The 23828-nt window shown below is 39.7% G+C and overlaps 1 protein-coding gene and 1 long non-coding RNA gene across 23 annotated transcripts in view; one reads left to right on the plus strand and one right to left on the minus strand.

Annotated features, from left to right (window-relative positions):
• Window positions 1-40: 40 nt before the first annotated feature.
• NCKAP5 (NCK associated protein 5) overlaps window positions 41-23828 on the minus strand; it is a 438779-nt gene continuing 414991 nt past the window's right edge. For 20 of the 21 annotated variants that reach the window (XM_013186421.3, XM_066999996.1, XM_013186422.3 and 17 more), the window contains one exon: window positions 41-1682. In XM_013186421.3, the coding sequence (XP_013041875.3) occupies window positions 1401-1682 (282 nt within the window). In that variant the 3' untranslated portion in view covers window positions 41-1400. Of the gene's footprint in view, window positions 1683-6429; window positions 15434-23828 lie in introns of those variants that run through there. The other variant, XM_048079601.2, reaches the window with a different exon arrangement.
• On the plus strand, window positions 1689-7220 carry LOC106039344 (uncharacterized). 2 transcript variants are annotated; one of them, XR_010832616.1, is made up of 4 exons: window positions 1689-1903; window positions 2521-2648; window positions 4953-5025; window positions 7091-7220. It is a non-coding gene; the product is annotated as an uncharacterized lncRNA (long non-coding RNA). The 2 variants fall into 2 exon arrangements; XR_001209179.3 differs by lacking the exon at window positions 7091-7220 and adding an exon at window positions 5759-5897.

A 23828-nucleotide genomic window follows, 5' to 3' on the forward strand; every position in this document is an offset into this window, starting at 1 on the left:
CCCCCAGCGGACATTATACATACTGCATCACCGGACGTACTTAGACAAGAGAAGGTTTTATTTAAGAAAGACGCTTCGATGAAAATTTCTTAAAAGTCGAAAAGGACAATGCGAGTTTACGGCCGCAGTTACTTAAAATATAGCAAATTGCACAAAATATTAACACTGATGATACAATATCATTTCAAAGATTAACAGGCGTGTGCTAGAGAAACTGTAGAGTCTAGAAATATCCCAAATATATCTAGTTTACAGATCGCTGTACAAAAAGCAGTTATAAATACTTCACATCTAGAAAAAATACACGGAACCTTTGAAATAGACTTTCCCTTACATATAAACAGCCTCTGTAGAAAAACAAAAACCAAGACACACCAATCCCCCTGCTCTGAGATATGTTTGAACTAGTGCTGGCTAGCACCCACATCCTCCCTACACGTATCACAAACAGGAGTTGAGTTCCAATTTTTAAAAATTATTTTAGCATTTACGATTTAATTAAGACCGAATGGGGACTACAAAGGATAGCACAATATGCTACATTCAGAAATTGATAGGAAATAATTACAGAGGAGGCAGAAGTAGAGAAACTTTGTTGCTGTCAGAATTAAAGACGTTTGTGTAGTTCCCATTCAACAAGACTCCCATTTGTGTCAGCAGTGAATTACTCTGGCCCTGATCTTTCAAACTGTTACGCACATGATTTATGAAGTCAGTGCCAGCAGTATCAGGCCTTTTAATCTATTCATTTTCTTGCCACGTCAAAAGTCAAAAACCTTTTGAAATAAGACATCTGTTGTGACATTGTAGTAACTGAAATGCACATTTCCCTAGAACACGAGTATGGAATTGCACTAAAAATGAAAAATAAAAAATGTTTCATAAAAGGGACTCCTAGAAAGTTTATTACAGACGATTTGGCAGGCTCAGGTTTATGGTCACGCAGTGTTTCTACATACAGTTTAAGACTAGAACAATTATAAATCTTTTTAAAAAAATCTACCAACTTTTCTTGTTAATATTAACATCAAGTTCTTTAAGTTAGTAATCTGCCATTACAGGAGCATAGCACCAATTTAATATTTATTGCTGTCATTTCTCCCTACAAATATATTTTCCCCCAATATTTACATCTATACAAATATTCATAAAAGTGCAAAATTAAGACTTTTTTTTTGTGTGTAACCATTTGTTGTGTTCAGTGTTGAGTCTCCTGCATCGCAACGAATGCAGTCCTGCCTTTCTTATTGCTGTGTCATGAGAAAAAAAGTCAGGAATACCCCGCTGTGAGTACAGCGATCTGGAGTGAGGATTTTCAACAACTGTCTCTTCTCCCCCCTCTCTCCCCACTTGCCTTTCGCTCTGTAAGTGCTCCATTCACAGCCCGCTGGAAGGTGTCTTTATACATCATTAGAGCCTTGGCTGGCACAAGAGGAGAAGCTATCATACAAAGAATCACTCAAGGATTCTAAATTGTCCACGTCGTGCCTATCGGAGCTATTTAAGGAGGCTTCTTCTTTTTTTCCATTTTCTTCCTTTTGTCCTTCAACCTTACTCAGACAGTTCTTCTCTTTTTCTAATAAAAGTACGGTATTGCTGTTAAATTTATTGAGAGACTCCAGGGAAATTTTAGATAATCTAGTCTGAGAATCTTCTTTTGTTTCTTCAGTTTGCTTCAATTTCTGTAATAAATGAGGAAAATATTAGAAACATATTTCTTATAAAGTTATCATACTGTACACCATTAACTACCTTCTTTCCAAAGTTCACAAGGTTAAAGGAAATAGATTAGGAGATGCTTAAATCTCTATTATAATTAAATAGAACATGAATGTCCATTTTTAGGATAAATCATAGCTTTGGTGATTCTGCTGAGACAAACAGGACTCCACGTACAAAACACGTAAGTGCTATTAAAAATTTAACTAGCAGATCCTATATTTGTATGTGTTAAGCATCTTCAGCTTCTTCACAGATAGTAATTTACATCTTCTCCTTCAAGAGTACTTTGGGGGTATGTTTAAATGGGTAGTTGTCTTCGTGGAATCTGGAGTCTGCCAAAAAAAACATGCTTAGACGCATTCAGAGGAGAAAATAGCATTTTCTATAAATTACAGACAACAATGAAAGTTGCTAGAAGATAACCTCACATTTTGCATGTGTAAGCCTATTGATTTCCAAGAACCCACACCCTCTCTAATAGAAAAGAAAGCAACAAGACAGGAAATTATACTGAACCGGGCCAATCCGTACAGACCAGAATCAATCAGATATTGGCCAGGCCTACTCTGAGAAGTGCTGTAATTCTGCTGGAGCACTGGACAAGGTATTAGCACTTTATATTAAAAACTCACAGTAGGATTATACAAGAGTAATTTTATCCCTTTGTTGCCTACTGATATCTTCAGAGATCTGACCAAACGAATAGTTAGGGAACAGCTTAGGGAGCAGTTCAATAAAAATGGCCTGCCTTCCATATACAGGGTGTTTCAAAACCTGTGTAACTAACTGCTCTTACAGATGATGTTATCACAGAAATACGAGATAACGTTCAACGTTTCATAGGACTCTCGGAGAAGCAAGATGCAAGAATTTTGAGATACGCTGTCAGAGTGCAAGCCGTTGCTCATTTTCAGTGTTACCACCAGGTAGTATAGATTGAATCAGTAAATTACTGTCAATCTAGGACATTAGTATTTTGGTTTAGATAGAAAATGAGATGGTATTTAAGCACACTGAAAACATAGCATGGCCAGGTGTATGGATGATGTGGGTCACTAAATATGCAGTTATAAATGGTCATCAGAACTTCTGCAAAAATTCAAGTTCCAAGTCACTTCATGCGTGCTGGGCTGTTCACCCTTGGAAGCCTTGGGCAAGAAGATGACATTGCTACATAGTTTGATTGCTTCTTTTTATGGCTAGTTAGATAAAAATGGAAATGCCAATCTAATGCCTGTCGATGTTGTGATCCTGTCATTTTTCATAAGCTAACAATGCCTGGATTGGGTTGGTATTTTTATCAAATGTTTCAAGCAAGTATAAACAAAGCAACAGGAGGTGCTAAAGTCTTAGTAACTGAGGGTCTGCCATTTGGTTCTTTAGTCCAAAAGTTTTAGGGGATGTTATGTTAGATTCTGGTTTTAGATGACAGTTAAACCTAAGGTCTTCACTGTCTGGAATGACAATATTTTCTGAAACAGAGGAATATAACGCTTCGTAACAGGAACAAACACAAACTTAAACCCTTCAATAGAAATTTCCCACAATTTCAGCTCAAAAAGTTCTTCTCTTTGCTCTCATTTAAAATATTATATGCTATTATCAGAACAGTTGTTTCACTTCTTTGTGGGTCAGATGAGAAAATTCTGAGACATAGCATCAATAAAATACATATTAGCACTTTTTGCTTGTCAGACTACTAAACCTGAAATACTTTATTATACGAACGACTAAACGGTTTTTCTTTGTATATATTTTTCCCACTTCACAGCTTTTCTTTGGATAAATTGAATGTGTCTGCTTAGCACAGACTTGGGCCTGCCAGAAGTCAATACTGGTGTTAATAAAGTCTGTGATAAAACTTTTATTGATTCAAATAGAGGCCAATTTCAACTGTTGAGTAGGAGGAACTAGAGAGACCTAGAGTGTTTGCTGCGCAGAGCAGTCCAGATGAAGTACCAAAATAAGAGCAGGATATTTGGCTGGCTGAAGGATAGATTTAAATCACAGGACAGACTGGAACAAACTCATCAGGATATTCTACATATATGTGGTATCAGTAATTTATTATACCCTACAAGCATGACCTAGACTAAAACCTTACTTTAATCACACCCTAGTTTGTCATTTAATATAAGAGTAACAGTTAATAAAATATATTAGAGAAACTGCAGGGAACAAAAGTATTCTCTACAAATTTTAAGTAAAATCATTGAACCAAATGAAATTGAAGTGAACGTAAGTGAAGCCCATCACGAAACCCATTCACAAAAGATACAGAGTAGTGAACAGTATAAGAGGCATAAATTTGATGCCTGTAAGTGCTACTAGTATAGTAGACCCTACTACCATTCATGAGGAAACAAAGGAAAAAAAATAGATAAAAGTTGTAGCAAAATTTATTACTAAAATAGAGACAATATTTGTGTCCAGAAATAAGTTATGGATAATTTAGGATGTACAGCTGTCCTTTTTCCACATCTTAATCCCCAGTTATACCCTTTTGTCAAATAAATAAATAAATAAAGTTTTCCTTTCTTTAACACATTATTGCTATAGTATGCAAGTATGTAAAGGTAATGCTCGTGATCTGGAAAGTAATACATAGGGGTTTTTCACTTGATGTAGAATGAAATCTGTTTGGATACGATACACTTTCAGGCGTAGTATTACTCTAGCAGCACCTATTGCTGATTTTATAATTAAACAAGAATGAGAGGTCATCGAGATTAGACTTTGGGGTAGGGAATATTAATATGCTAGAACTGTACTAAGATATCAGATGTACAATAAGAGTGATCTTATCTCACAGCTTTATGACTACAGATACACTTTAATAATCTGTTAAATTTTCCGTTAAAACTTATTTGAAATACAGTCATATAATATAATTGCAGCTAGAAAGTTAAAATATGATATTCCAGTCCTTGGCACACAGAAGAAAACACGTTCACATCCTGTGCTCTATGAGAAAAACTAAAATGTTTGCACAAAGATATTAATACAAGGATCCCTATAACCAGCAAATAATTTTTTCCCACAGTACCAAAATTATGTTCCTAGGGGTTGAAAAGCCACTGATGATTTCTGTAAACTTGGCATCTTGGAACAAATGTTACCCCGAGTTCTTCTTTAAGAATCTTCTCTCTAGTCACTATAGATACAACCTGGAAAAAACTATCAGATTATTCATTTATATCTATCCTTAAATTAAGCTTCCTATTTTTCAGGGCAGCCACAACAGCTGCTAGATGAAACAAAAGGCAAAACCAAACCAACTACTAGAATCTCTTGCTAAACCATGTAAGTATGTGGTTAAATGTGGCCACAGTTCTGTCGATGTACATTTTTATGACTTCAGCAGAGACACAGATATCACAAAGAACAAGGGTTAGCCTAAAGATGCTACTGTTGTGCATTTGAAAGTAGTTAGTTTACTAATGCATTTGAGAGTCACGCGAATGAGACTCGGTAGCTTTTCCTGCAGATAAGGAACATCTGGCAGCAGATCAGATGCATTTTGTATCCATGAGAGCTGGGTGAGATCTAGTAATAGTGTGCAGAGCACCAAGCCTCGAGGTCCCGGGCTCCAATCAAACCTTTCCCATATTTACAGTGGCTTTCTGCATGATGAACAGATGCTTTTATCACCATAGAAAAGAAAAGCACTTAGCTATTTTCTTGAGTGTTGCTAAAAGAGCTAAGATGGGCCCAACAGTATGTTCTCCCTCTCAGACATGGTTCTTCTGAGGGGTAATACTGAAAGCCATTTCCTCCCGGAGGTGTTGACTTTGCTTCTGACTATTCTGCACCTGTCCTATGAATAAATAAAGTGCCTACTACATTCAGTGTGGTCATTTATGTTTTCCTGAATATTAGCTTCAGGGAAAAGATAAGAAGATGCAGTCAGATTTTGGCCCAAGCCAAAATAGGCTCAGTGCAGGAAAGGACTAATTTTCACTGTGCCTTTGTAAAAGCAATGGCCCGTTATCCTAAAGCAGATCAATTTATAGCTTATTTTACTTTTATTAACTAGTTTCAGAGTTTCGGAGCTGGTCAGTTATGGGGTGCCTTACACCACCTGTGAGCAGTGGCTGGTCGTTACAAGAGGAGAAACTCTACCTGACATAACACAGGCATTCACCACGAGCCACATCACTTTGAAATAAACTCACGAGTCATGAATCAGAATAATGTTTCCTTGTTGGCATCATCCTAAAGGGAATAACTAAAAGCCATTAATGATATAATAAAATTTGGCATGTCGCTTCAAGCACAGCAAATTAGGAAAACACAACTAGCCTGCAGCTACACTGATGCATTATAAATAGGTGCTATTTCTACATTAATACATCAAAATAGATTTTTTCAAACTTTAAAAATGGGAGGTTACATGTGGGTAGAATGCATGTTCAGTGCCGTGTGGTCATGGACTAGCCAGAGCTGCTCTGAATGTCAGGAAGGTTTTGCACGTGTAGCAGAAAGGTGGGCAGAAGGACGGGCTACTTCACAGGTACAAAGGGCTCAGAGTCGGCATGCAGAAGGGAGTGCAACAGCAAGTCCATTTCTTCTTCCATGTAGTAACATGCAGAAGCTCTGATTGCCTTGAGGTCAGGCAATGCTTATAAGGCATGCCAGAGTCCAGAATTAGCAATGAACCATTCTGCAAGATGGACGTATTTTCCAGATGTCTAAGTTTAGTTAACCAGCAGTTTAAGGGACTCAGAGTCATTTACACACAAGAATAAAATGAACTTTATTTATGTCTCTCATGCACTGGGCAATTTAGTTTTTAGATTAACACAAAAGCAAAAAGGGCACTGCTTCAAGTGCAGTATAACTGCAAAACACTATTGGGTAAAAACAACTAAATTGCTATGAGAATTAAATATAGATCAACAGAATCAATATTTAATTGTATAACTCAAGGTCTTTCATTTCAGATCTGATCTCTAATAGGAGGTACATAGTATGTTCACTTTTTTTTTAGTTATTTAAAACTTTATTGTGAGAACAATTTTCTAGGTTTTTACCTTTTTAAAAATTCTGTTAGTTACTTTGTCTGCATATATTCAAGGTAAACTTGAACCCACAATGCCACTGTTTATTATTTTAAATGTAGAGTTTTACAAATTTAGATATCCCATAGTCCAGTACTTTGTATTTATGACACAATGCGTCTGAGTGGTATATGCAGTTGCAGCATTACATAGATTGCTCATATATAAAGTTTAGTAGGACATTTTTAATATGTTCATAGCTTCTTGTAAAATAGATGCACTATTGCAGAGCAATATTCTGATCAGGGATATATTGTTGTAATGGGAAGTAACGTCTCACTGAATGGTGTTTCACTACTGGTTTGCAGGTTTTTGCGTTGAGTAAAAAGGTGTAACGTAAAAAGAGCTACCCTTGAGAGCTATTGTGGAGTAGTTTTCTATCAGCTAGCCAGGACAGAACGCAATGGTAGGCTACCTGTGGAAAGTGAACAATCTCCAGACCTCATTTAACCAAACTGATGAGCACATCAGGTGGACAGGTAACACTCCACAGTGAAAATAGTCATACAGACACATCCAGGAAAACTACAAAGGTGAAAGCTGTAACTGCATGACCTCCGCTGTATTACAGCTGAGCTAAAAATGTGATGTTTGAACTTCTTTCCCTTTAAAGCATAACCTTAAATAATAAGTTAAGCCTTGCTCTCCACTGTATATTGTCAGAAGCTTTCCTCCATTTTCTGGACTGACAGTAAAATAATTTTTGAAATAATGAATCACTTTTCTTTTTCCTACTTGAGCAGAAATCCCATGACTATTTTACAGAAAATGACATTCTCAAGGCAACACCATCAAAGTTTCAAGATAAACAATAATTGACGATGTCTTGTCTTGGGAAGAGATGTATTGATACGAAGTATTCCTAAGTTCATGAGTCTGCTCAGCAGTTTATGAGATAGCCACATACGCATAGGGAAATATCAACCACATTTGGCGTTACGGTAATATAACAATGACAACAGAACCAAAGCTTGCCTGCTCTATTTAGGAGTGTAACAATCTACAAATACATTTAAGTTTTAGTACCGCAAAGACAGCATTTCTGATGCTCTTGAATTGTAAGTAAATTACCTTAGAGGAAATAAAGCTGATTAGCATGTATTGTGCATGATTCATAACTGCAGATCTGGACAAAATAGTTGTTGCTTAATGAATAGGTGACTGAGGAATTGAGACTTAGGTTGCCTGGCTTGAATCCTCATGCAGTTTAGAAGATAAAAGATATTTCAGTGAACTGCAACTTACAGTTTTAAAAGCACAGTTTTCACAAAATGATGAGATGACAAGGTGCAATCAGCAGTCTAATGCCAAGAATCTCATTTTCACAATTTACAAAGTGGATGATTTTTTTGTTGTTGATGATAGAACAAAATTGTTTGACCTGATTAGGTATATACCAAACCTCTTTGAGCTTTTGGATAATTTAATAAACCTGAACTTTCAGGACCCAATTTCAAGGTCAGGTAAATCTCACCTTTTACCTTCTGCTCAGTTAAGAACTGAATGTCACAAATATGGTTGTTTTCTTGTAGTGCATCAGGATGGTCACTGATGGATGTGTGGGCAAGTTCATTTAAAACTGAGTAAGAAAATATAATACTAATACCTTGGAAAATGGTGACCATGTAATACACATGTGCTCAGTCAAGTGTGTTGAGAAGAGATATTAAAAAGAAAATCAATTAAATATGTACTTTTCCAGAAGATGATCAGGCCTGACTGCTCACACTGGTGGAATGACCGATTTTGCTTCTCACAGAAGGAACCTGACCACTAAAAGCAATGCTTAGTGCAATCAGAGGCTCATCACAAGGCATTAAGGAAGAAATACCCATGGTGAAAAAGGAAGCTGATGCTCAGTTTTTAGAACTTAAGAGACTGAAAATGAACAAGACATGCATAGGATACACTTTACTTTTGAGAGATCCTTTTAGCTTTACTCATGGAGGGAGTTCAATAACAAAATTGTTCTGATTTTTTAGTGATGAGAAAAAAATCACAGTAAAAAAATTCACACTGATAGGTGACAAAGTTATTGAACTTGACTAAACCATCTGAAGTCCGATACTATTCCTTAACAAAATCAGGTTTAAGGTCATTTTGTCAGTGATGACCTACTGAATGTTACTGGAACTATGTGGTCCTAAAGAACTTCACTGTTTCAGTTGTCAGATTGCATTTTACCAAGCAGTATTTAAGTATAAAGAGGTTATGTCCTACTGAGGAGTTACCTTGATGAAAGCATGGATGCTTGTTTCAATAAAGAAGAGGCTTTATGAACAATGGGCTACAATTTTATTCTAGACCAATTTGGAGGATTTTTTCTATATATTGAGATACTCACTTAGAACTGAATCAAGAAAGGGGCAAAAAGCACAGTTCAAGAAAGATTTTTGAAAGCTAATGCAAAGTGCAGCTCCTAAAGAGACAGATTCTATCCCACATTAGACTGTAGCAAAAAAAATCGTCTCAAATCCAGTAAATGCAGGATCCCACTCATACAACGTATAATCTCCCTGACATTTTCAGTAATCGGGGGCATTTTTCTGTATGGCTGAACTCTTCTCAGACTACTGTTCCCAAGTATTAGCTGTGTTCTTACCTGTCTTCATCTTCCACCTTTGGCTTTTTTGAACAAGACTATTTTATTTTGGTAATTACAAGGGCACTTATCCTCTCACTCTCTAGTGGTGTCTGAGTTCCTGGCCTGTAATGTCTGTATGTCAGCCACCCAGCATACTGATGGAAAGCGGAATTGCACTTCAAGACTGTACTGCAAGTGGCAGTTGGTAGTGGGTAATGACTTTCCCCACTAGTAATCCTCTCTTCTGAGTACTGGACTAGATTCCCTCCAGGTTAGCCTCTGAGTACCCTAGGCACATCAGCTAACCTAATGACAAAAAGACAGAAGGAGCAGGTAGAGAAGGAGCAATGTTAAGTGGCAGGATCAAGAGCAAATCAGCAGTATGAAGACACCACATAGTAATAATTTTCCAGCTGTGAGAACTGGCTTGTATACGCTAATAGGACTGAGTTGTCTGTAGGTGAGTTCAAAGAGTACAAATCTCTGCTGGGCGATCTGCAGAGGACGGAAAGGTAATGTCCCCTCTTACAAGTTCTAGAGATGATTCACAGAGGTCATTTATAAACAGGAGTGCGCTCCACAGCCAGTAGTTTTCTCATTTTTAGCTTCTGAGGAGGACAGCTGGGAAGAGAAAAGCAATCTTTCCAGACCCATCAGTCCACCTCTGCATGACTGCACATTTAGCCACTGTGGAGGGAGCCTCCACGGTGTGTACTTGGTGCACACACATCAGAATGACACCTCTCCCAAGCTCTCACCAGGCAGAAGTACAGGTTTTCTTTATTCTTAAAAAAAAAGTCTGAATTAACATGCTTAGCCACCAACCCCATCCCAACAAAACCAATTATTTTAGGAGCTGTCATTTTCCTTTCCATTCCAGACTTTAATCAACTCTCTAAATATTGGAGGCCTTTTTTACTTCTAATGAATTTAACCCAAACCATTGCCCTCTCCCCTTCTGTGACACCTGGCCTCTGGAAACCAGTAACGAATGCCCCCAGATGCTCTATTGGGTAGAGGGTAGGGCCCTCCCTAAAGGAGGGTGCAACTGGGCAATCCCATCACACGTTGCACTGGTGAGTGCTCCTGGAGGCAGCGGAGGAAGAAGCTGTAGAGCTGGCTGCCTTCTCCGTAGACCTGTTGCAGCCTGAACTGCTCGTGTTCTGTTTCCTGATCCCGTGCAGTGAGACTGCAAAAGCTCCCTTGTAATCAGGGCGCACTGGGACAGGAGAGGTGCAAATAATGCTGGTTACGTGGCTGCACTCGCTGCCTCTTCAGCATTATGATCTGCACAATTTTCAGTACTTATTCAAGCAAAGTATGAATTGCAGAGTGGAAACCTGTGTTTAAGTTCATCTGCCATCAAATCCTACCTAACAGAACAGTTACTTACAAGTACTTTCTAAATCTATGCAAACAATTTAACTTTGCTGTAGGGCAGAACATTTTGAGGGACGGAGGCACAACATGCACAGAAAATTTGAGCAAGAGTTTCAGATAAAGGCTGCAGAACCAAATTAAAGTAGAAGGAAAAATCCTCTTGCAATATTTAGTTCATTTCAGTACATCCAGTCATATCAATAAAGAGCCCATAGTATAAGTCAGCTAGGAAATAAATGCTATGAAGGATGTTCCATTTTATGTGGTTGGAATTTGATTAGTGATTAGTCTTGGCGGTTAAACCACATGGGAACAGTAATCAAGGTTTCTCTGCTGCAGTTCTGTAACAACTGGAAAACACTGTTGGCTCATGTCCCATACCATGATGGGATATTAACCTAAAATCTAATTAATCTATGAATGAATTACGGTTCTAGAAATATACTATATTATAATCAATTTTAAGTGAGTTCCTAACAGAAGATAAGATGAGGAAAAAGCTGTAAAATTACCAGGGGTTGATAAATTCTGTTTACTATGACTGATGATTTTTAGGGGGGATAATTTTACAATCCATCAACCTTTTGTCAGTTCAAGAATCATGCTGCCAAACGTATGCAGTAAATTAATTTTTAAATTTACATATTTATTAAAAATCTTATTGAAAACAGCAGGAAGTAAGCCCTGTTTGAATAATAAAATAACTTGTTATTCTACTGGAAAGAAAACAACAACAAAAAAAACCAACCAACCTTCTATTAAGATGATTTTATAGTAAGGCAATAATTACAAACAGCTACATGAATTAGTTAACCAAACAATGTATTAAATAGCCAACCAAAAATTAATCAAGAATTAGAAAAAACTGTTGGAAGATAATCAAGTAAAAAAAAAGCAATTTAAAAGCTGAGAAATTCACGGCTGAGTTTCAGATGTGCTCGAGGCCACGTTTGTTAACTCAGAGGCCGCTGGCACAGGCTGCCAGATCCCCAGCGAAGGCGTAGAGATCTGCAGGTGTCTGCTACACGGCTTCCCCGCTCAAGGTGCTTCCCTAGTCTCACCTCCATCATTATTCCAGATTTGTTTGATCACCGTTGGTGCTACGTGCTCACACTCGTAGGGTGCCTGCCTCTCCCCAAATGCCACTTTGCACACACGTAAGCCGTCCTGCCTGCGTCCATCAGGCAGCAGAAGTGCACGGCTCTAGCAGCTGTGCTTCCTTGCTCAGCCCTCCCGCTTGTCCCCTGCTCGGCTGGTGTCAGGGAACGGGCCCCTTCACCTGGGCTGTGGAGTACCTGGTGCACTCTGCGCCCTGCCGTACGCCTGACTGCCGAGGATCCGGGAGCATCTGACGCAGCCGTCAGTCACCGGAGGAAAGGAGGATGCCTGCGCTGGTGGTGACAATGCCAAGAATAGAAACAGGCTAAAACTAGATGTGATAATTTAGTCAGTGGACTAAAACGTATCTTGATGGAAAAAATATAGGTTGCAACTAATCTCATGTTTATCAGACAACTCAAGGATAGGGTCCTGGGCTGTGACCCAGTAACCCTGGGGATTAATCCAAAAGGAAATGAGACAGACAGGGCTGCATGCAGGGAATAGGCAATTCTGGTCATAAATGCAGGTTGTAGATGATATTCCTTAGCCCAGCTCTAAAGGATGATCAAAAAGAAACACCGTGAATAAGCGGAATAATGCTGGGCATCAAGATGACTACCGCTGGAGATGCAGATGGAAGTTCCCACAGCCGGGAGATTTCATAAGTGTTCAGCTCACCTCCTCACAAAATTAAAGCAGTGATACAAATTTTGATTAATAAACATATCACTTGGGTGTGATCTGGGGGAATTGTAGTTAATTTATGTTTTTAGGTTTGTTTGCTTCATCCTTTAGATACAAGCACATCTGTTTAAGGTCAAGAGAACCTCTACCCTACTTGTGTTTCAACCAGGCACAGAAGATGTCCCTCACCTGGAGCTGGTAGGAGGCATTGGTGGCTGCAGACTCTCTGGGAGGGGCACAGCCTCCAAACTGCAAGAACTGAAAGCCACGTGTGCTGGACAGACCTTCGTCTTACCACCTTTGCCGCCCCCAGATGCCAGCAAGGTTCAGGCTAAGCAGCTAACAGGATCTGCAAGGCTGGTAGTTTGTGCTGAGTCCATCCAGGCTATAAAAATCTCTTTGAATGTGAGATGTTTTTCTGACAAGGCTTTTTTTTTTAATTTTTTTTTTATTTTTCCAGAGAACCGAAGCCCAGTGAAAGCACGTGTTGGGAACCACAGTTCCGCGGGGTCCGATCCCCTATTTGGCTGTGAGAAAATCTTTGTCAGGAATGAGGAAAGAAGGAATTCAGTATGAAGACGTGGATTCAGTCTCCTGTTCCCACTGCGGGCTTCCCTGCAGTGACAGAATAATGTAATATTTTTGTATTGATTTTGCTACAGTTTGTGTATAAATACAGAAATGTGTAAGTGAAGTGATAGCCAGCCACATGAGTGGATTTGTTGGACAAATGCTGTGGAAGATTTATTGCCCTCAGCAATACATAAGTGTTACTGCAGTATTTACACTGCAAACTGTTGTGAGATACTGGTAGTGCAGAACGTGTTCTTATGCCTAAAATAAAGATGATCATATTGTTAATATAATAGGCCACTAGGAGGACTAAAATACAACTGGAATTCATGCAGACACGTTGTAGAGGTAATGTGCACTCATTTGTGAATGACCAATGATGACACAAACAGGAAACTTAGAGAAAAACAAAGCAGTTCCCAGCCTTATTAGCAAATTAGTAACTTGAAAATTGTTGTTGAAAATGAACAGGCATTTAGTATTTATTGGAGTACAAATCAAATCTTTAAAATGTTGATTTCTTCAATGTTTTAGATTATTCAGGATTTAAATACTTGTAAGAATGGAATACAAATTTCCGCCATGCCGATACAGTGAGGAGCTCTGCACGGACAGTACGACCTCTGAAGGTGGCACAGTTCTGCTCACGCAAAACTCAGGGCAGGATCAGGGTGTAAACTGGCTTTGGATGTTCTGAAGATTCCTTAGCAAAGGGGCAACGTGTTTGTGGTGAGCCCTTGTGCTGCGAGATCCTCTCGTGAGTAAGAGTGCTTGATGAGAAGTGACACCGATTACTTGCTTAGCGTTGCAATAGGGCCTTCAAAGCCCTCAGAGCAGTCAGATTACATTCTAAATGCAGCTGGAAGGTATTATTTATATTCTTTATTTAAAAATGAGAAATTTAATATCAAGAGAAGTTTGGCAGTTTGGACAGTCAGCCAGACCATTACCCTAATCTCCACAGCCCTGCATTTTTAACTGCTGAGCACTTTGTCACTATTTGAACAATTATTTTTTTTTCTTTGCATGCAGAAAATTCTCTGTGGAAAAAACTGATGCAGAGGCCTCTGTTGTTCTCCTCACTACAGTGCATCTGAAATGCTCTTCATCATACAGGACCTGGCATTTGATCCAGTGTATGTGGTAGTTAATCAAATGTTTTGCAGTGACTTCAGTAGACTTTGGATCAGACTCTTAATGCATTAGAGAGATAAATTATTTAACTTACTGAGTTCCCCTAGAAACAAAATATTGAGCTGCAAACAAAGCTAACAAACACCAAATGGGATACCATCTGCTGCAATGAACAGACCACAACCAGTTTCCCCCATGCTTGAGATTCTTCCAAAATGCAATCTGAAAGAGGTTTGTTAAACTCCCAACTGTCTCACAAAATTGGCTTAGCACAGGTTAGCAAATGCTAATGCCATGAGCAACAGCAAGCCAGACTCTGATATATCAATTGGAGTTGTCTGTAATTTTATTTCTATTGGACTGCCCTGTCTGAAAGCTTGGGGGATTTCTGCTATTCAGAGCCTCTGGAGCCTACGGAGAAGTTTCTCTTCATGCTCTGTGTCCTAGGGCCTATGGACACTGAGTAACTTCTACCCCTGAGTAAATATGCATGGTAAATACCTACATAATGCTAAGCATATTGTTATAAATCTGGACTTTGACATACAGACTCCACATCAAATGACCTTCTGGGGAACAGGACATGGAGGCAAAAGAGGCTCCATTTCTCACAGGAATGGCAGGAGCTACCTGAAATCCCCAGTCCAGAGCATTCCCCAGTCAGTATCAAAGTTTTTGGCTGTGGTAGAGAACATGCAGGCTCCCAAACACTTTCACAAGGACAGAAGGACATTGCTAAGCTAAATGGAGAGCATGTGGCACTAGTGGGTGCCATCAACATCCACCATATTTGCCCTGTAGAACAAGACAAGAAGGTAAATGTCTTTATACCTAGATTTCCTACACAGCCAGACACCTTCATCTTCTAGTATCACCACTGCAAGGGATGAAACTACCACAAGCAAACAGAAACTCCGAAGACTATTCAGTCTTTATCAGATAATGAGGAAGGCTACATCTCTCCACATTACTCAGCTGTTTTAGATGGTGACTGCTGTTCTTCGGCTTGCTCTGCTGCCTCTGTTTTCATCACTGTGCTACTGATGATGGCATAATACAGATTCCATTTTTTACAAACTAATTTATTTATAGAAATACTGCATTAGAAATGTTGAACTCTTTGGTGTCCTGGCTTGTTATAGTGGTTCTCAGAAACAATGGACTCTGTTCCAGTAACAGTGATGATAAAAATATTCTGTAAAATGATATAGATGATAGAGTTTTAGCATTTTACAGTCGGTCATACTCTAATGGTATGGAAAATGCAATAAAGAAATAGGTATAGAAGTACAAACAGTTTCATTATATGATATGATCTTAGTCGTAACATTGTAGGAGCAGATTAAAAAATACCCAGCATTTGGCCTTCCCTTTAACTCACGGGAAATTGCCTGCCAAGGTTCCCTGACGTTGCCCATGAGCCAACACACAGCAGTAGGATGCTACAGGTGTAAATTCTGCCAGACAGAGGGAGAATATCTGAACCAGGTTTTGAGCACCTATGTAAACACCATGATTTTCACAGGATCCAATATGAGAACCTGTCACAGACATCAGCAAAAGCTGCAATTTTCTAGCACCCTTGAAAACAAGGCAGCTGAAGTGTCTAAACATGAATTTAGGTACCACCATTAGGAAATGAAGCTTGGAAAAACTGGCCTCTATTTTTACTGATCAGTGCCCACAAGTAAGGATGCAGTTGGCAGTTAGGCCATGCAAGACAAAATAATCCTTGCAAGAGTGATCAGAAAGTGTGCTGGCTGCTTAGCTACTTTTATCCACCATTTTCAGGCATTGTCTGAAAAGCTCTTGCATTTCAAATCTGCTTTGCATCTCAGTACGTGTGTTATGCAACAGGTTTCCCAGTCTGGCAACTCTTCTGCATATACAGTATCTTGGTGAATTTTAGACACTTCTGTTATAAGAAATATCACAGAGTATTAATATATGATTAACATTTGAATTTTAAAAGACTTAGCCATATAATATATTCATATTTAATTTCTTCATTCCCACCCACTTCTGCTTTATTCTTCATCCTCCCAAATCCATTTGATGTATTTTTTTTACAGTATGCTATGTCAAGTATTCAGTAACACACGGGATATTTGCATGTGCAATAGGATGTCAGAAAAATCACTTTAAAATGTTTAACTGTTAATTATTCAGATATTAATCACTTGGGATTTTATTTACTGAGAATAAAACTAGAGTAGTTAAGGGGAGTTCTTAAGGCTACAGTTTTTATAGCATCTAGACATTTTAGTGACCTCTTTTAATGATCAGGCAAAGGATGGAGTAATCCAGAGAAGAAGGCAGTAATGGGAGCTGAGCCATCAGGATGTGCCTCAGTCTTGAATGGAAGGCAGCTCAAGCTGGGGGGACTCTGATGTGCTACAAAAACTTACATCACTCTTCTTACCTTTTGTGAAAGGTAATTAGGTATTTAAATTACATAGCTGTATCTTATAAACTTCCCAAACTTTCCCGTGTCAGTTACTGCTAATAAGTCTGCTCAATTCCATGTTTATTTGTCCTACCAAATACAAATCTTGCTTTCCATTACAATAACAGATGATGCACAAGGCCTGGAATTCATGTAACGGGGCCTAAAAACACAGCAAAAAATAAAATATTTTACTCTGGGACTCACCATAAATGAGAGTGTTTAGGCTCACAAAAAATACTTAACCGATATTTTTCTTCGGGATGCAAACAATCTGTGTGCCATATTGCATAAAATCCAATATGCTTTCTCATTTAAATGAAAGGTGAATCACTTTGGGGAGATGAAAGTAGATGGTGGAACAAACTATGAACCCCTTCAAATTATTTCAGTATGATTTTTGCAAACATTTGATACTAAAATTTGCCTTCTTTTCAAATAGTATGGATATTATGAATATAATTAGGATATTATTTCTTGTGTTCATATGAAAAGAGAAGGCATCCTCTTAAAAAATTGTTTACTAACATATTTCCAGTGTACTGCCACAGTTGCTGCTAGCATCAGCTGTGTAACTTGTTCCTCATGTATTCTGCTCAGAACAGAGCTCTCATACTGAAAGATCTGTCATTCCCCTTCCCTGCATGATGTTTGAGTGCTTTATGCAAAACATATCACTGTTATAGATGGAGAAGGCAAGTTTCAGCTGGAAACACAATTCACAAAAATATTACAGCATTATTCATCTCATTTAACTCTGCTAATCAGATGCTCCTCTTGGAGTGAAAATATTTTCCAGTTTCAGACAACAAACAGCTCACTGAATACCTCTCTGCCCTACTGCACTTGATTGACTCAATCCAGTGTTTATTATATCCAATTTATTTTTTAGCTTTTTCTTTTATTACTAATATCATTTCTACCATTACAACAATTACACTATCTTGCAAGCTTACTAATATTCATCATTTGTTGCTGTTAATGTGCCCTGAATTCCATTTTGGCCTACGGTATTATAATATTCCAAGTCAACACGGAGAAATGAAACTAAAGCATTATTTCCAAAGATGGACGGCCGAAGGGCGGCTGGTTACCAATGGCAGAAACATTAGTGCACTTTGGGCCATGCTGCAAATCACAATAGCTCCATCTGTCAAACCTTTGAAAAACAGCTCAGAACACTTTCCACTCAGGGAAATCAGCTAGCAAATGATACTTCTACTCAATATCTACTTTTGGTTCTTAGTAGACTAAAGCATCTACCTACTTACGCCCAGGAGCCACAGGGTCAATTAAATCCTGATGTAATCTTCAGTTGCATAGGCAAATAGACATTGACGGTGCTCAGGGCGCATCTGCACGGCAGAGGTGTGAAGGTAGGGGTTGGTGGGCTGGGACTGAGTATGGTGGATGGAGTCTTACCAACGCCCCGTTATCGCGGGCACTCAGCCCTGCTGAGACACCGAGCGGTGCTAACGCTGCACCTGAGCGGGCTCACTGTAAATTAGCTCAGGACGGTTCTGCTTTGCTCTAGGCGTCCGTACGCTCGCTGTGTCGGATTGCTCCTCCAGAGACTCCAGCACACGAGCTGCAGGCCTTTCTGTGACAGGTGGGCCAGCGTGCTGTGCGGTTATGGGCTCCTACATTCATTTCTTGAAGAGAAAAGGGTCTCTCTGTAATTCGAAATTACTCACTGAGATGGTGGGGCATGGGGTTTCTGCTCTGGTTATCACGCAAAGGGCAAAGTTCTCCCTGCTTACAGTGCCAAAGGGTCACAGTCAGCGGCACGCCGCGCCAGCGTGGCCGCAGGACAGCTCGGTGTGCTGCCTTCAGTCAGCCAAGCCCACACACCTGCATCTGGCACCTGGCAAACCAGAGGCACACTGCTCTCGGTGCTGTGAGTTATTTGGGGATTTAGCGTTACATGACACCGTGCCATAGGCACTAGAACCGCACCTACGTGCCAGTGATGCCTCACGTCTTTAACTTTCCTACCGTGTCTACAGCTTTTCACTTCCTCCGCATCTTTCTCAGACTCACATCCAAACTATTCTCCTGCTAGCCTTGCACACCATGTGTTTTAAATGCCACACAGCCTGCTGCACTATGCCAAATACTTCATGTCCCTCACCAATATCCAAATACTCTTTTAAAACCCTATGCTAAAAGATACAGAGTTAAAATGTCGCCACCTACCCATCCCCATAAATACACTAAACAATCATAAAATAGAGAGAACTTTTACACCAGCTGGAGGGCTAGCCAGAATGGGATTTGGTGGCACAGTACTAAAATTAAAGAGTTCGTTAGAGTTAGAAACAGAACTGCATCAGCAGATTACAACTTCCATTTTTGTAGGGTATAAATGTCCTTTGCATACTATTTTAAAAGTTTTTTCTCTGGTGGACCCTGCCTTACATATGTCCTTTTGCCTTGCCAGAGCCTTTTAAAAGCTTAATCAAGTTATGGGGAATGTTATCATCCTGTTATCATCCTCGTTGCTAAACCACTCTCCATTGCATGATTTTTCTAAAACGCTCAGCAGCGTAAGAAACCTCACTTGTTTCGCCTGGAAGGCAGAGGGAGAGAAATGAGTCTCTGTATAACTGCAGCTTTTTATTGTTGCCAGGCTAGTTCCTCAGGCTAACTCTAGGAATGTTCTTCCACACTACACAACATTTCTTTTAAGTGATACACGTCAAGTGAGACTTTGGTCCCAGGAGACTGCCTAGCAGTCTTCAAATTGCTTGTTTAGCTGTCTCTTCACTTTACTTTTTGGAGGCAACTTTGATGGCAAGATACTAGAAACAATGAGACCTGATTAGGTGTATAAGACTCGGTAGCAGATCTTCGAATGTGAACTTGCCCTATGGAGGGGAAAAAACATGCAGAGACGTGGGATTTGTTGATGTCTGGAGACATCCTAGCCTATTTCTGATTCCGTATTTCCCCACACTGTATTGAATCAGACTTGAGGCTAGGAAAAATATTTTTAATTCTGTAATACTCCCATGGGTGATAATGTAAAATCTGTTTTCTTATCAGATCATGCTCCTGTGGTTTTTGTCACTTATGTTGTCAAATACTCCTATGAAATTCCCCTGACAATAGATCTTACATCAACTTGGGTAATTACTCAGACAGTCTTTGCTTTGGCGGAACAAGCATTGCATCATTCATCTGAGGATCAAAACCCTTTGGCTAAACACAAAGGAAGTCTCGCAGCCCCAAGCCTGTCAGGAGGCAAACACTGCTGAGGCAATTTTGGTAAGAGGAGGCACACGCAGTTAAAGACCCCCTCACAGACCACACCTGGGGGACATGGGGGCTGTGGGGCCGGCATCTGCTAGGCAAGGCCTGGTGCGCGCTGACAGGGCCGTCCTGCAGTGGCAACGTCTCCGTGAGACCCTGTGCTGACACGCACGAGGCTGGTGAGCTCGGGGACAGCCCAGCCGTGCTGCTGCCAGGACGAGACAGCTCGAGCCGAGCAGGTAAGTCTGCCTGGCTTTTACACCTCCATGAGCCTTCTGGTTGGGGTCCCAGGCAATTCAAGCACAGTGCTCAGAACCAGGGCCCTCTCCTCTGGGTGAGGTAGGTCTCTGCTTGCAGGGCTGATGTGCCACGTCTTCAATGGGCACACGAGTCTGCCAGGCAGTTCGCTTTCCTTTCATAACACTGCCCTTCTTAGAACTGCTGCTGGATCTTCTGTGCACACCCTGCACTAACGTGATCTCAATTTTGAAGATGACATACAACAGCATAAATACAGTACAGGTCATTTTCACTTTTTGCGACAGGGAGGATGAAAGGATACCTGATCCTGACTGAATTACAACGTGTGGTGCCAAACTGGCCTCACCTAACGTTTACACCAACAAACCACCTCACTAAATATACGCGATGATTTGATATACCGATTCCCTACATGGAAGAAAAGCATTGATCTGACAACACAAAAGCCAGGTGAATGACTGCAGACTTATTCCCTATCTGCAAATTTTGTAATGGCAGTATCTTTAGTCTCATCAGGTCTAGGAAAGGAAATATAACTGATTCCCTCCTCACCTGATCATCTTCCTCTGTCTTAAGGAAGGCAAGGAAAATAGCAAAAAGGAGGTGAGGTTTCTGTGCTTGATACCTCGTAATTGAATTTCACTCTCTAAAATATGAATGGTATCTACAATCGCTGCTTTTTATCACCTTCCCACACAGACAAGCTTGGGGCAAAGCTTATCTTCCTATCTTTGGGTAACGAGTTTGGTACCCAGTAAAAGCTAGTTGTGCAGGCTCCCTGTCTCTGGTCAAGGCAAGGAAACAAGTAGTTCCATGGGTAAATACCTCTTAACCACTTTAAAGTCTTTGGTTGCAGCTCTTCCCAACTAATAATTGGTCCCAAATCATTATCTTAGTGGTTTTTCTGTTTTCTTTTTTTTTTTTTTTCCTCACATGTGATAGGCAGAATCCTTCCCTAAGCACATCCGATAACGTGGAAAAGATTAGTTCTCTGTGAAAGCACAGTGCAGAGTCTCCCTCAAGCTACTTTAGACATTTAAGTACAGTCAGTCTCTTTTAAGAGAGGCTCCATTTAAAAGCCCATATAATTAAGATAGGACAAGGCGACTACAGAAAATGATTCAAAGAACCCAAATCAGGCACCTAAACTTCGCTGGCGTGTTCTCCAAGAGCTGCCTAAATAGCTGAACAGTGTCAAGCGCCCAGTGTGCAGCCAATTCATACCCTAGCTCACCACTTACTGATCTCCGTAGGAGACAAGCCGCAAGCAGAACTAGCTCATGCCTTCCTTTGTTTTCCTCCTTCTTGCGTTTAGTGCAGCCTGCAGAGGTGACTTTAACTATTGCTGTAATTCAGGGATGCTGGAACATCCTCCATAGTATCAGCTTACTACTCTGGGATCCTAGAGGATGGCAAATGGTGTGCAATTACCAAACTTTCTTATTGCTGTTACTAGCACATTTGTGGATATTCCACTCTCTTTAATATGATGCATTTGAAGGCTTGTGAGCACAATGAGATAATCATATAGCATTAACTCCCAATCAGCTTACTCATCTGTAAAAAACCTTCAAATTTATCTGGGAATGCCGCCATGCCAGTCCCAAATGTAAGTACGGCCAAAACAGTAGCAACTTCTCTAATTTTTCCTTTTCCTGTATTTGCCAACAAGCTCTAATATCTACTTGAATTGCAAGACACGGTGATTCGAGCACTGCATCTCCTTCATCAATCATCTGCACAATGCATGCAAACTCTGCTGTGTTGAGTAAGACCATAACGTCATGATGCACCTACAAGCCTCTTCAGTTACTTGAGCTGCTTAGTTAAATTGTTGATATAGTTAACATAGTAGTGATACAAATGTCAGATTTCTCATGTATGTCATCACAACTGAGGGAAAGCAAGAGAATTTAGAAACTTGTGATGGGTACCAGCCCCTTTCATGAATGATCTTTTCTTTAAAAGTGCTCCTCAAGTCATTCCTTCAAATACAACCAAGACATATCACAGAAAAAATGTGTGTGATGGTTGGTTAAGGACAGAAAAGAAAACACATTTTTCATGATGCTTTGGGATCATAAGGATGATTAAGTAATAAAGTCTTTGAACAATGCCATTACTTCTCCAAGTGAACAAAGAAGACAAAAAAAAGACTTGTACTGCTTCTCATTTGATCATAAAATAAGTCAATAAACAATAGGCTTGGGTGAGGGAAATTCATCTTGTTTTCTGGATTCTTATAAGAAAAAAAAAACGAGCTTTTAAAGTCTGAGCAGTAAATTAATTGAAATATGAAATATTTTTTTCATTGAGAAAATATGGTAGCAATCACGATGTCAGAAAACTGCTCAAGGTGCTAGCAGGTAACTACTACTAGCAGGAGAAGCAGCTGTGCAATGTAGGTCTCTCTGAAGTTTCACTGAATTGGTGTCTTTCCCACACTGTGACTGCAGTGGACTTTGGCACTGCATATGTTTTATTAAATCGGAGAAGTTCCTGTTTAATTAAAATTAATTTAATTGATACATATAAAAATAATTGTTTCTAGTTCTGAAAATCCTACACGAGGAAAATACACCATGGCTGTTAATTTAACTGAAAGTTTTGTCCACGACTCAATGTATTTTATTCCTTTGACACTGTGATTTGCTTTTCTTGTCCAAGATACTGCAGTGTACAAAAGAATGACATTATTCTGGAATATGTTTCCCAGGTCAAAATAAATGTAACATCAAATTGGTTTTAGGGCCAGGATGCTGTTTAAGACTTTGCAGATAAGGAACTGGAACAATAAATACTTCTTCTTTCAACGCGTAGAAGCCTTTTTGATTTCTCAAATCGTCCATTCAGCGTCCCTTTATTATAGGAATTGCCCATTGATTGTTTCCCCTCTGAAACTCCTTCTGTGCAATACTTTTTGCTGATAAAACTTGTGTGTATACTCTGGGGTAACACTGGTGAATATGTTCGGTGAGGAGACAACTCAAATGAAATAAGTCCAGGCTAACAGAGCTCCCTGCCAGAATGTCTCATTAGAGCACCCAGTCTGAAGCCACTATCTTACTGGTGCTGTACAGTCCAATTTAATTGGACTAAGAGACTGATACAGCACACTGCTCTTTCGACAAGCAGAGTAAACTCATTCTGTCCATCATGACACTTGTGTTTTTTTTTTTTTTTTTCTTAAGGCTTCACACACACCATTTGGGAAGGAAATTCAAAGCACATAACATTTCCTTTTTCAAAATGTCAAATATTCCGCATGAAAGCTGCATTTCCCGCCCCCCCCCCCCCCCCCCCAAAATGTATCTGTTGGTTTTTTTTTTTTTCAGAGTTGCTGGCCGTCAGTGTCTTGGTAACTGATGTCCCCCCCCTCTTTGTGGGTAAAGTTCCAGATCACACAGTTCTAATTTAAACAGGCTGTGGATCTTCTCAGACTGGACAAATTACAGCTGAGAAAAATTTGCCGTTCTGGTTCAAACAAGGAGTTCGGGGCAACCTGCTTTTCACGGTTACTGCTTCTCATTTGTCATTTTGAAAAGTTTAATACTAATAGGCAAATCTCTAGCACTTTATTGAGCTTCCACTGCTCACCGAGAGGCAATGCTGTTTTGAGAGGTATTTCAGA

Source organism: Anser cygnoides, chromosome 6 (assembly GCF_040182565.1).
Source record: "Anser cygnoides isolate HZ-2024a breed goose chromosome 6, Taihu_goose_T2T_genome, whole genome shotgun sequence".
NCBI classification, from domain to species: Eukaryota; Metazoa; Chordata; class Aves; order Anseriformes; family Anatidae; genus Anser; species Anser cygnoides.